Source organism: Lagopus leucura, unplaced genomic scaffold, assembly GCF_019238085.1.
Source record: "Lagopus leucura isolate 7727_CA_CO unplaced genomic scaffold, USGS_WTPT01 Super-Scaffold_73, whole genome shotgun sequence".
NCBI classification, from domain to species: Eukaryota; Metazoa; Chordata; class Aves; order Galliformes; family Phasianidae; genus Lagopus; species Lagopus leucura.
The window spans coordinates 78148512-78161738 of record NW_024962252.1 but is presented as its reverse complement, the minus strand read 5'-3'; the positions used below and the strand labels follow the sequence as shown (position 1 = coordinate 78161738).

General features: G+C 36.8%; 1 protein-coding gene across 8 annotated transcripts in view; it reads left to right on the top strand.

Annotated features, from left to right (window-relative positions):
- PPM1B (protein phosphatase, Mg2+/Mn2+ dependent 1B) overlaps nt 1–12198 on the top strand; it is a 54936-nt gene extending 42738 nt beyond the window's left edge. For 6 of the 8 annotated variants that reach the window (XM_042895351.1, XM_042895350.1, XM_042895356.1 and 3 more), the window contains 3 exons: nt 998–1109; nt 1642–1699; nt 7092–8172. In XM_042895351.1, the coding sequence (XP_042751285.1) occupies nt 998–1109; nt 1642–1699; nt 7092–7397 (476 nt within the window). In that variant the 3' untranslated portion in view covers nt 7398–8172. Of the gene's footprint in view, nt 1–997; nt 1110–1641; nt 1700–7091; nt 8173–8940; nt 10813–11255 lie in introns of those variants that run through there. The other 2 variants (XM_042895354.1, XM_042895355.1) reach the window with 2 other exon arrangements.
- The last annotated feature ends 1029 nt before the right edge of the window (nt 12199–13227 follow it).

The window sequence follows — 13227 nt, the reverse complement described above, 5'->3', positions numbered from 1 at the left end:
AATGCATGTCTGCAGAAAGTAGCAATTCATTCCTTAATCTGGATGATTCTCAGGATAAAAATGTCACCCAGTGACGTTTGTTGATATTTGCTGAATGTTTACGGAGACCAAACAGTGATGTGAGCACAGTGAGGGGGTGGGTGGTGCGTTTCAGCAGGGGTGACAGCAGCATGAAAGACAACCCACGTTCCAGACAGCCATGCAGATGTGTGTGAGTGCAGCGTGCAGGCTCCTCCTTGTTTGTCACTGGTGAAAATGCATAGCTAATGGTGTGGACTGTGTTGAGGAAGGGTGTTTTGTAGCTGAGAATTTGCTCTGTCAAGTAGTGTTCTTATCCTCTTTGTAGTTGTTTTATTTCCATGGAAACTACATAGGAGGCATTACTTCTGGAGTGACCTGTGTACTTCTGCTTGGAAAATGGAATAGCATACTATCATTTATCTGTTGTGTCAGCGCTAGGAGTGATGATGGTCCATTATACTTGTCTGGCTTAATTGCTTGATGGTCCTAGTTTTATCCAGGAGAGTCAGAACTTTGACAATACACAGTGCTATACCGTGAGGGTTGACAGTGAATTCCAGTTGGCTTTTTGGCATTCAACTTCTGAGTATGTGTTGCAGTGCAATAGGAAGTTAATTGAAACTGGCTTCTAGCTGTCACTTCCTAGTGTGAAACTAGCTTCCTAGCTGCTGTCCCCAGGATATTTTTTGCAGTTCATAGTCTGCTTCAGAGTCTTTGACAGAGATTTGCAAGAAGCGTGAATGGAAATACAGGCTGTAGGTTTGAATACCTCTATTCAATCATACAAATATAGCTTACTTTAAAAGTTTAAAAACAAACACAAACCAACAACAACAACAAAAACCCACATCGTTTACATGCAACATTTCATAATGGTAAAGGTCTGGTAAAGTAGTAGTGTCTTGTACGTTAGTGTCTTAAGGAATGGTTGGTGTAAAATCAGTAACCTAAGGACTTTCTTCTGTTTTTAAAATAGAAATTATGGAGAAATCAGGTGAAGAAGGAATGCCTGATCTTGCTCATGTTATTCGTATTTTATCTGCGGAGAATATTCCTAATTTACCACCAGGAGGTGGTTTAGCTGGCAAGTAAGTACAGTACTGGAATTGCTTGAACTATTTCACTGCAACAGATTTTGCTTCAAGTTGGTTCTGCTGTGAGAAGTTCTCTAACCAATGCTTAATTTACTGTGGGTTAAGATATCTTTGAGGGCTTGTCAAATCCTTGCATCTGTGGGATCTGATTGACTTTGCTTACCTGATACATCTTCCAGGGCATGTTGGTGGGCATGCTGAATTAAGCATGGAGTTTCCTTCTTGACAAACTCTGACTATGCAGCTGGAACTTCTGAAGGTGTAAAGTGATAAAGCGTGGGGAGGAGAAGATGGGAACGTTTTGCCTTGCCCAGTCTTTACAAATTATGAGTTAATTTCCTACATTATATGGAAAATGTGCAAAGACACCAAGAGTAGGCTTCATCTTAAGAGACAGGCTAAAGGTAGAACATGTAAATGTTCTGAAATAGTTAATTGTTATACTCAAACTTCCAAGTTCTCTTTTGAAGCACTTGTGAACTCTCTTATTATTATGCTCACGCTTTTAAAAACTTCTCTTTTTTAGGCGTAATATTATTGAAGCTGTGTACAGTAGACTGAATCCACACAGAGAGACTGAGGGGGTAAGTTTCCCTTTTGATTGCTCATTTGTTAATGGGAACATCAAGCTGGTGTCATACACTAAGCAAAATCGTACATCACTGCTAATAAGATCATACAAAATATGTATTGGAGCACAGAGTTCCATTTTGAGCTTGTTTTGAATGGATCTGATAGAAAAGAATTTTTACCTTGACGATATCATACTAGCTGATGAATACTTTTTTAGTCAAGCCTGTGAGGAAACAGTGTAGGATTGTTGTTTCTTTTTTTTTTTAAAGATAGTTTATTACTGTTGAATTATCATATTCGTTTTTCACAGAGTGTAGAAAATTTTGGAACACTGATAACAAGACTAATCCTACTTTTGGGATAGCTAAGGAAAATATATACTCTGTGTGCAGTGGCCTAAGAACAGTTTAAATTGCTTTCTGTTTTCAGTTCTGATTTCTGAAAAGATTTTATTTGTCTGCCCTGTTCCTAGTAGGTTGTTTAGAATATTTATGTGGCAATATGATTTGTGGTAACTTTAAACCTGTTCTTTGGGTTCTTCATAATGTAGCATAGAAAGTAATTCATAGCAGTTGTAGTTAAACTTGTTGAAAAAACATTTGGGGGATTGCTTGAAGAACAATTGGTACTTTGTAAAGGATTTGAAAAGGTCACTGTTGTTACACCTGCTGTCTTCTGTACAGTTTCTGTGAATCAATCTGTGAAGATAGAATAAGTCTTCCAGTAAATTCTTCATCAGATTTTTTTCTTCCTCTTTCTCTGGAGGTGGCCACAAGATCCTCAGTCATGTGGTCATTACAGGCAGTGGTGTTGGAGAGAAGTCATCTTTATAGTAAAATACTTTGAAATGGGTTATTGCATATTCACAGTCTCAAGGTGCACAACATTACCAGTTATCTTCGTGAATTTCGTGGCATTTTATTCTTTGACTACAAATTTTTGGTTTATTTATTCTCTAAGTTACAAAGTTTTTTGTAGCATCTCTGTTTTGTTAAAGAACAAATACAGAAGAAATCTTTTTTTTCATTAGGATTCACTTTTTTGTTGTTACTGTTCAAAATGGATGACAAGTATAGGTTTCTCTTTTAAGCTGTATCAAACTGTGCAACAGTACCCTGAGAACAAGCTAAGCAGTGGTTATACTGTTTGGCTGGCTGTCTTAGGATAATTGCAAGACGTTCTTTTTTTCAGCTTCTTTAGTTCTTCAGAAAACTGTGTGCTACTGCTGTGCATATTTAGCCTAAATATTATAATGTTGTTCCTGCTTGGGAGGGAAAGTTATTTACCAAAGTTCTTTTTTGTTTCATCTGATTTTGTTGTGATTTCTTAAAGTAAAAGTAAAGTTTATATAATGATGACTTTGTGGAAATGTTAGTTGCCATAGTGATTTTGTGATGCTTGTTTTCATAGTTCAAATTTAGTCCTTAATAGTCATGTATGTTTTCTTAGAGTCCTACTATGGAGGACAGCATCTTTTTTTGTATATTGACTCCCCCTGGGAAATTTTTTCACATCTGTTACAATTTAATAAAATGAGGTAACTGAAGTAAACTTGAAAGTTACGTGCTCAGAATGGAATATAGCTTTGGCACTGATTGCCTTTAAAAATCACTGTGTATTTGTTTGGAGTCTTTAATTTGGTTTCTTAAATGTGAAATCATCTTCTGTTGCTGCTGAGTGAAAATTTCAGCAACGATATGAATGATGTACTTTAGAAACACTACACTGGATGAAATTACAGGTACCATTTTCCAGTCAGTGCATTTTTATTTTGGTCGTAAGATATTCTGGTCCAGAGTAGTTTGGGAGGAGGATGGTGCCACTTGGTGAAGGCTACAATTCCTGTTTGTACTTTCCAAGCAAGTAGGAATCGTTTATCTTGCTGTCTTTGAGAGTGGGACCAACCCATCTCCAGTGTGACAGAAACACAACTGCTATGATTGTCCTATTCAGTCCTTGGTTCTAGGTATCAGGTAGAGGTCCCTTAGTATCTAAACTGGCTGTTTAAGGAGGGAGCAAAAAAGGGAAGGAAGCTGTAGAGTTATGCAACGCCTTTGTATTGTGGTAATGTTGCTACACATCTTATTTAAACAGGAAGAGAAGGTAGGAAGGAAACATACAGCACCGTACCAATGATGAAAGACTGGGATCTAAGTAATGCTTCTGTATGAAGCAAGAGTAGTTCTTAATATTCCTAATTCTTAATACTAAAAATTACAAACTGGAGATAAAAGCTTTGAATCTGCAGAGCATGAAGGTGCACTGACTTAAGCTTGAGGACTGTACTGCGTGTGTATGTAATAGCATACTTATCTGTTAGAGTGCGGGTGTAATGCTTAAGTCTGCTGGAACTAGCAACCATCTTAATCTCGTGATTTTTATATTAGGGCAGAGACTTTTTTCTTATCTTTACAAGAAATGAAGCACTTGTTAAAATACTAGTGCATTCAAGTAAACATTAAGAAAGGAAAAAACTCATCCAGAATGTGTGCAGTTTAAAAATAGGCTTCCTTGTGAAGCATTTACTTTTCAGTGTTGAACAATTTCAGCTAATGACCCGATGTTATAATAGCTTGACAAATAAGTTATTAGAAAGTACATAAATCAAAACTGAGATATCTTTTTCTAGATGAGGTTTCTTTTAAGCTTGCACTACACAGATACCCATTAGTATTGTGCTTGGCTTAGACTTGTTTCTGCCACAGGAGCTTGTGATTCATGAAGTAGCTTCTTTCAGTTCTTCACATGTATGTTCTGTTCTGTTTATCTTGTGAGAATCTTTAACATAAGTAGGTATTGTGTAGAGTGAGTGACTAATGAGGATAAAGAATCATTACTGTGGCAGCGTTCAGAGATTGCAGCTTTGCTTCAGGGTTTAGCAGTCATTAGAAATTTTACCCACTGTGCAAGTACTGGACAGATTTGGGGGCTGAAGAGAGCCTTCCATTGGGCTTGCAACCAGCAACTCCACTGGTTTTTCAGCAGAGAGGCTTCTGATACAGCTGTGGTGACTTGTACTCTTCACTTTATGTGAAATCATAGAAATTTCTTACATAGTTTATGCTCCTACTGCCTGGTGCAGTTGGGCTGCTTGGAGGTATGTGTAATTTAGAAATGAGAAGTAACTTTAGAAAGTTACTGACTGTGCCAGGAGTTTCATTGACCTTTTTTTGAAGCCAGCTTTGTGTTTGAGTACCTTGCCTGACATAAGTTGTTTCTTTCTGGCTTTTATTTTACTTTCTGGCACTTTGTTGAAGCAAATGATGTTATTAAGGGCTGTGACAGATTGCTTTTAAAAATGCCAAAATGCCAAAAATTTATATGCTTAAACACTGTAAATTTAGTGTTACTAATATATAGTAGGCTTTTATATACTAATAATCTAAATGTGTGTAACTTGTGTAAGAATTTAATGCTTGTGTTAAATACAGCTGTACTGATGCACTAAGTCCAGTTAGAACATGAAGGAAGACAGGTGCTAACTTACACAATTGCCTTATCTTAGCTTTCAGAGAATTTAGGGGACCTGTTCTAGCCAGGCATCATTAGCAAGAAATATATGTAGTAATGTATCCACATTGCAAGATACATAGAAGAGATGGTTTCTATCCTACTGTCATATGAGGAGGTTTTTGTCCTCAGGTGCTGAGGGAGATGTGGTAAGTGCAGAGGAGATCAACATCAGGCATGTTGCACACAAGTGAAAATACTAAGCTCAGTCTCCCAAAAGAACTATGAAAAATCAGAGTATTGTGAAATTAGTGCTTGTTTGCTAATGTCAACCTTGGAGCAGAACTGAGGAATTACACAATTTAGATATTCTGCAAACATACAAAAGAAATAATTCCTCATCTATACGGCCTTATTTAATAATAGCTAGATAGATACATTTAACTTTTTTTCTGTGAAAATCTAAGAAATTGAATATATCTGTAGTCTCATCTTGGTACTCTGATTTTTCACCAACTTGGTGAGTCTCAATGCATTAGAAATACCTTCTTTAATTTGCTTCTCCTCAATGGGCTCTTGAAGATTTCTCTGACTGTGAAAACACTAGCACATGAGAGCTGCAGCATGTGAAACAGACCAGAAAAACACAGTGGAACTACATCTCTACTTAGGAAATAAATTAGGCTTAGAGGAATGGCATTATACACAGCAACGCCCATTTTTTGCTGGAATTGTCCCCTTTTAACTTACACGTTGCTAATCATTCTTAGTGCTTGTATTCTAGTAACAGTGCAGAATCAAAAACTCTTCTTGAACCCCAGATACTGTCTTAGCACTGTTGTTAAGTTGTACATGAGCGATTGCAATACTTTGTTCAGTTTGTGAAGCTTTTGGATTAGATAACAATAAAATGAGGTCAGCATTAAAAGAGAACAGTCTGGATTTTGCCTCCGTTGCAAAATCTGCCAGCTTTGAGTGATCTAGTTCCATTTGTCTAGTTTGATTACCTGCTAGATATTAATAATTGAGAATGTGCTATTCCCTTAAAGTGACACCACCGCTTTTAGCACTTGGAAGTTTAAACATGTGGCAGATGTACAAGTCCATTGCAGAAAGCAGAGACCCACAGCAGTGACAGACTTTTCATTGAAGGCCTGTAGCCAAATAGGTGCTTTGCAGAAGAGACCTGTAATCTTTAATCAGTGCTTGTTATTTAGTTGTTGGTGGGTTTTTTTGGCTGTATGTTGCTAAATTTGACTTTCAATGACTGTTCCACTGGTTAATTTTTCTGTGTAATACACATATCACACATCTGCCCAAATCTCTATCTTGCATTCTTCAAACACCCCCATTCCTGGTGCTATAAGTAGCTGATTGTTTTTTTTTTTCTTGGCACCATCAGGCATGCAAAAACAGTCTTTAACATAGGATTGTTTTAAAGTTTGGAGCATTTATTCTGATGTGGTGCTTCAGTTAAACTGTTTGCAGTAAGGAGGAGTTGCCTATTCTTTTTAGTATGTTTTTCACAGAACTGCCTTGCCATTGGCTGTGAGAAATACACAATTAAAGATATTGACCTGTTGGCTAAAGAAGCTTAAATATTCACATTTTGTACTGTCTGACAGCTGATCACAGTTGTGGAGAACGTCAAACTGTGTGCACGGGGAGACAGTCTGAATAAAGTTTACTGGGAGGAGGTAGCATTTGACACTGTCCAGCTCAAAGCAAATTGAAATGGTTGACAATGCTGTTCTGAAAAGTATCACTTTTTAATTGTTGTATAAAATGAACGTGTTCTGAGATGTTGCTTACAAGGTGGGGGTTTTTTGTACTCGTGTTAGAATGAAGCTGATGTTTTTTTTCAGTCAGAATTTTTATTTTTTTTTTTAATGTGTTTCTAAAGTATCCTAGTTTAACTGCTGATTTTTTTGGGGTCTTGAATCTTAAAAAAAGGACCCTGGAGAAGCCGAGGAAAGTGGAACACAGGGAAAATTTGTGGAAGCGCTCAGGCAAATAAGAATAAATCATAGGGGGAACTACCGCCACCTTCTGGAAGAGATGCTGACTAGTTACAGGCTAGCTAAGATGCAGGGAGAAGAGTGCACTGCTGAATCAGCTGCAGCTTCTGCTTCAGATAATCATGCTGGACCCAGTGACCCTGTGCCACACAGCCCCACAGAATCTGGGAGTCGCCTTGCTGAAATGCAGAGCTCAAGTGAAGATTCAGGGATGAATGAGATGAGCGATAAACAGACGTGATGTCTTTGTTTTTCGTAGCGAATTTGATGCTTCTCTTCACTTGGCATATTTTCTTTTGTTTATATCTCAACATTTGTCACATCTATCGTAGAAGTCTGTTTGTTTTCAGTTTCAGTTATTTGTACAGATTGTTGACATAAATATATTTTTTTCCTTAGAAGTTGGAAGACTATTGTATATTACAGTAGTTGCATTTTATGTTCTATAGCAGCCAGTTAAGTTCCGTGTGAGACTTTGTTTTTAAATCCTGTGACCCCCAACAATAGGAACCTAATATGCTAATGCAAAAATAAACTAATCAATAAGCATTTAAGTATGTTCTCAGAGAACATTTTGATGGTATGCTTGCTCATTGTAAAATAATTCCCATCTGAATGGTATCTTTTGTGCACATGGTTTCAATTTTATGAATACTTCCATCCTTTTCCCCAGCATCATAACTGCATGTTTGTATTTGAATTGTGTATAGTTTATATTACAACTAAATTACAAAGCCTACGATGTCTTAGTTTGCCACTTTTTCTTCCTGAAATGTGTATGTTTTTTCCATTTTAGATTGTATCCACTGTTCATACTTATTTTTTAGATGACTGTATTTTTATTTTCCAGGTTGTAGCATAACGTATAACCAGAAATGAAAATGTACTTAGAAGTAGTTCATAGTTTCAAGTTCTAAGAGTTTGTGTTGAAGTGAAAATAAAGAATATGCTGTGGAATAATACCTGTATGCATATTGACTCTTTTAAGCAAGTAATAAACTTACTTTGAAATGCTGTCTTTCTGCTATTGAAACTTCTCATAGCTTCTCCTTTTAACTCACCATGATGTTCATCAGTTTCTACAAATGTTTCAGTAATTTTGAGTTTGACACACTCATCCTTGATCCTCAGTTTGGGCAACATTTCTCAATTTCAAGTTAAACATCAGTAACACAAATGAATAAACAAGTAGTTCTACTTAGGTTTTACCTTCTACCAAATCTTTTACTTGTCTTTTGATGTACGACACATGCATTTGGGTAGGTCGTGGATGATAGTGGGAGTTTACAGTGGTGATAACTAATCTGCTAACAAGTTGTATCTGGACGTGCTGTGTCAGTAGTCAGTCTGTAACATGACAATTGCATAAGAACATCATTGTTTAACATAGGTACAGATTTCACTGCCTCAGTGGAACAGAGCCTGAGGGAATATCCGACGAACCAGGGAAATCTTAGAAGTTTTAGTACTCTTTAGACTTTTTTTTTTTTTTACTCTGTAGAGGCAGTGGTGTCTATTGACAGCTGTGATGTAGCGTGGCTTTGGGTCATGTTTAAGTCTTTATATTATAGTAGTTTTACTGGGTTCATGTCTCATAGAAGTGAATTTTCTCGTGTAGTTGAAGAGCAGAGCATGTCTGTGGTGGAATTTGGCAGGTATGAAAGAAGGGAAATGTCTTTTGATGCTAGTGTTCTAATTAATTGTGCCGCTTAAATCCAAAGTGCAACAAAATGTTGTCCTGTGTTTTGGTAAGAAGTAATATTTCTCCTCTTCTCTTCCTGTAGGGTGCTGGAGATCTAGAAGATCCGTGGTAGCCTTACAAATCTACTAAAATGCTTTTGATTCTGAAAGGGGGAAAAAACTTTTAAATCTGTTTTCTTCAATACAAGGGAAAATTTCTGGTGGATTTCCAACATTTTGTGAAATGGGCAGAAAGATATTAGAATTTTCCATCATTCGTTCATGTTTGTGTTTTCCGATATTGCCACTCTTAGCATTGCCTGTACTACAGTATTTTTACCAGCCTCGGGCATACTGATTACATCTGTAATGAACTTTGGCCCTAAAAAGGAAGGAAGGAGTGATGCTCTCAGCAGATCAGTGTATGTACCTGAGTTGCATGGGATTGTAGTTGTACTCTGAAGATACACTGTGGTTAAATGAAATTACAGCATACAAGCACGAGAGAGTACAAGTAATTCTGTGAGACGTTCCTTATTTCACTTTACCGAGTTGGAAGGCTTTGCAGCTCTGTGGCTTGGAAGTAATTTCAATTGGGCAATATGCTATCAGATGTGTATTATTATTATTATTATTATTATTATTATTTTTAATTTTCCAGTTTTACCTGTATTACCAGACCGTTAGGTTTCCCTGCGGTGTCCAAATTGTGATATGTTGCCTACTGCTTGCTTGGAGATAAGTGTATTTGGCAATAATATATGAAGATTCTAGGCATCTAAAAACAGTAAGAATTTTACGCATGTGTACAACACACCCTTACACTCTTGCTAGAGAAAATCTTTTAAAACCAAACTGATGAGTTTCTAGTTAGTAGTGATTTGTTTTGACATCTCTCACAGCTGCAGGTTTTTAAAAAAAAAAAAAATGCTGAAAATTTGCCTTTATTATAATGTAAATTGTGATTATTTTTTTGTTCTATATGTGGTTTTTCTATAGTTTTTTGATTTTTTTTCAGCTTAAGATACGGACAGAAGTCTTGTGTAATATGGGTATAATTTTTAATTGTTTGCATTATTTTCAAAGTTCAAATTATCACTTTGAGATTACTATAAATACACTTAAAATTATCTATTTTAAATTAAGAAAATATTAGAGATATTTTCATGGGTTCAATGACCTTTCATTTTATAAGCAATGGGCATGGTACAGAGTGGCTGTCATGTAAGGTACTTGAAGATTCTTAGTTTAATTCTATTTTTGCAATAACCTTGACTTTTTCTTCTGACTTCTTTGAGTTGTGCATGTAATGAGTCCAGTAAATGCTGAAAATGGGGAAGAGTAAAGTATTTATCTAAAGTAAAAGCTATTGGGGAGGGGAAACAATGAATGTATCCATCTGTACATGATTTACATGCTGTGGATGCCTTGTAAACATTTTCCTATTTGTTTAAACTGTGTTTCAGCGAGGATGTAATTGCCCTTGTGTGTAGTTTTAAGCTAATGACAGTCATCAACTGGTTTTGTGTGAAATGGAATTCATGGTATTTTTCTGTAACTTTATCCCCATGGTGAGTCTGTATAAACCACATGCTCTTTCATAGCAGTGCCGAAGGCCAGCTTTCCCCATCATTTTGATTCACTGTGTACCTGATTTTTTAAATTTTTTTTTTTTTTTTTGGGGGGGTCTAGAGAAGATTATTGCCACAATATATTTTATTTATTCATTAGATTTTAGCTTTGTAAGTTAAAGTGTTCTAAATGACGATGTTAACAGGTATTTGTCCCTTTACTGTTTTTTTGGGGGTTGTTAAAAGATAGGGAATGAAGAATGCAAAATGGTTTATTGTTCAGACTATCCGCTCTGGTCCAACCCTGTACTGATAGTACTTTCCCAGTATGATATTGTGATGTTTCATACAATACAGTGAACATAACCAACTTGTTATCTTCAATAAAGGATTGCTAAAACAGTGTGATACGCTTTATATTTTCTTGAGAAGGATTTGCCAAGAAAGTGCAAGTGTTCTTTATAAAAAAGATAGGGTTTGCAAGGCTTCTTTTCTGGTACAGCCTGGTGATGGATGTGTTATACAGGGAATGTGGTTCTTTGCTGCAGGAAGCCAAGAGTCTCTAAGTAGGCTTCTTTGTGGGTGACAGAACACCAAGATCGCTATTTAAAATTGCTCTAGTAAATTCATCCCAAGTGCAGCTGAAATGAGTCTTATTCTGCCTACTGGGAACATTTGTTTAAAGTCTAAAAATTCAGCTTCAAATTGATCGTTCAGACAGTTTTCCTGCTGAAGTTCTGTCAAGATCAGAGGCTAGATCTAGAAAATTGTACTTGTAAGATATTTTAGATAGAAGTAGTTGTATTGTGAATACCTCACTTTAATTCTTTTTACTGTTTTTTTTCTAGTTATTTTTACTTATAGTGGAGTTGTTTAGCTGGAGGAAAAAACGTGCCGACAGAATCCTCCATTGGTGACATTGCAGAAATATGTTTGAGCGCTCGGCGTTGCTGTGCAGTGGGCACGTGTAGGAACAAGCCATAGGCTTTTGGGTCTGCAGAGCACTTCTTGGGATGCGTTTGTTGGATCTGCTTTTACAGCATAAACCTCGCATGATGTCCTGCTGAACTGCAATGTAAGCCTTGTTCTGATGTAGTGTGAGTTCTTGGACTCAAGCTCCGGTTCTGAGAATGCTTATATGTGCGCTATTTTTGCCCTGATATGTATTGCCTCCCATAAATGAAAGGGTTTGTACTTTCTGTAAGTATTTATTGTATGGAAGTGGAGCATGCACATAAGTTTATTTCCAAAGAGAAGGGCCACGGCTCATGCAGCTCAGTGAAATGTCAGTCAAGACTTCTGTTTGTTCTTAGCGCCGCCTTTAATTGGCACCTACACCACGTTTCTAATTCTAATCGTGCTTCCACTGTTTAGATTTCAGCAGCCTGGGGAGGGAGAAAAAGCAACAGCATTCTTTTAGGCTGTGTGTTCTTAGCATGAGAAATCCAAGATGTTTGATCAAATTTGTTTGTGGATTTTACTATATGCCCCAACTTGTCAATTTTAACATTTGGTTTAAAACTATGTTTTCCTAATTATATTGCCATCTGCTAACTAACCTGCTTTTGTGTAATGCTGAGAGTAGGAAGTGTCACTTCCACCGCAGGTCATTCCGATGTGTCAAATTCATCTTGCATCTCCATTTCTGTGAGTACTCCTGTACTGCAGACAAAACAGTCTGTGTCACTTCTGAAATCTGCTGTCTGATCATCCTGAGCAAAATAAAGACTTAACTGATTATCATTAACATGTTAAATGGAATAGGGAATAAAGAAATAAATGCAAATGCAAGTGTTGTAATCTTGACCTCAGCAGGTTTTTACGAGAGATTAAGTACGAACTCAAACGAATGAATCTTCATATGTTTTTTCCAAGCCTGTGTGCAAACTGTTGTGGGACTTGACCAAAACATCTGTGCTTCTTATGCTGCCTGTGTGAATTATGCTGTTATTTAGATGGAGTTAAAAAAAAAAAAAAAAAAAGTGTACATGTGAAATAGATATCAATTTTTGAACACATCACAGGCTAAGAACCTAGCTTTACAAGGCTTCTTTCTTTCTTCTGTAAGGCCTTGTAATTCTGTTGAATATTAATAGATATTTTCTACCCCAATACATAGAAATCTGTATGTGTGTATGTGTATTTAATTTGTTCCATGGCAAATGTAACCATAAGCCATGAAACTGCTCAGATGCTGCGTGATTCTGCACAGCAGAAGTTGGTGTAAAGGATGAGGAAATTTGAAGGAATCGAGTAAAGATATTCCCAGTTTTCACTTTGGTTCTAGAAAATTGTGCTTTGAGTAAATGTATCAGTGTGCTGCAAACAAAAGCTAAAGCAAAAGCAACCCAAGTTATTCCTGAGGTTCATGCAAAAAAACCTGCCAAGCAGCTTTCTGATCTGTCAACAAATCCAAGTTTTGTTGGTGTAAACAGGAAAATTTTAGATTTAAGGATTGTCTACTGCAGACATGTTGCTTTTCGGCTCTAAATTGAGAGTTTAAAAAGAAAGTTTGGAGAGAGTGCAATTGGTGCAAGTGAACAACTGCACGGGGTGCTCCCAGAGATGAATGCACTTTGGCAAGATCACACCGAAGTGAGCAGGTCACTGAACGGTTGCACGTAAGTATGGAGCCAGCTCATGCACTTGAAACTGTGCGTGAGATCTTAAGCATATTTAATAACACTTCTGTCCATTTGACAATTTAATCTTGCTGTGCTTTTGTGTTGGCTGTTGATGTATGGGTCTGATTTAGCTTTGCTTTGCTTGTACTGACTTATATTCCCCCACCCTGTGGCTGCTTTGCTGTCAACCAAAAGA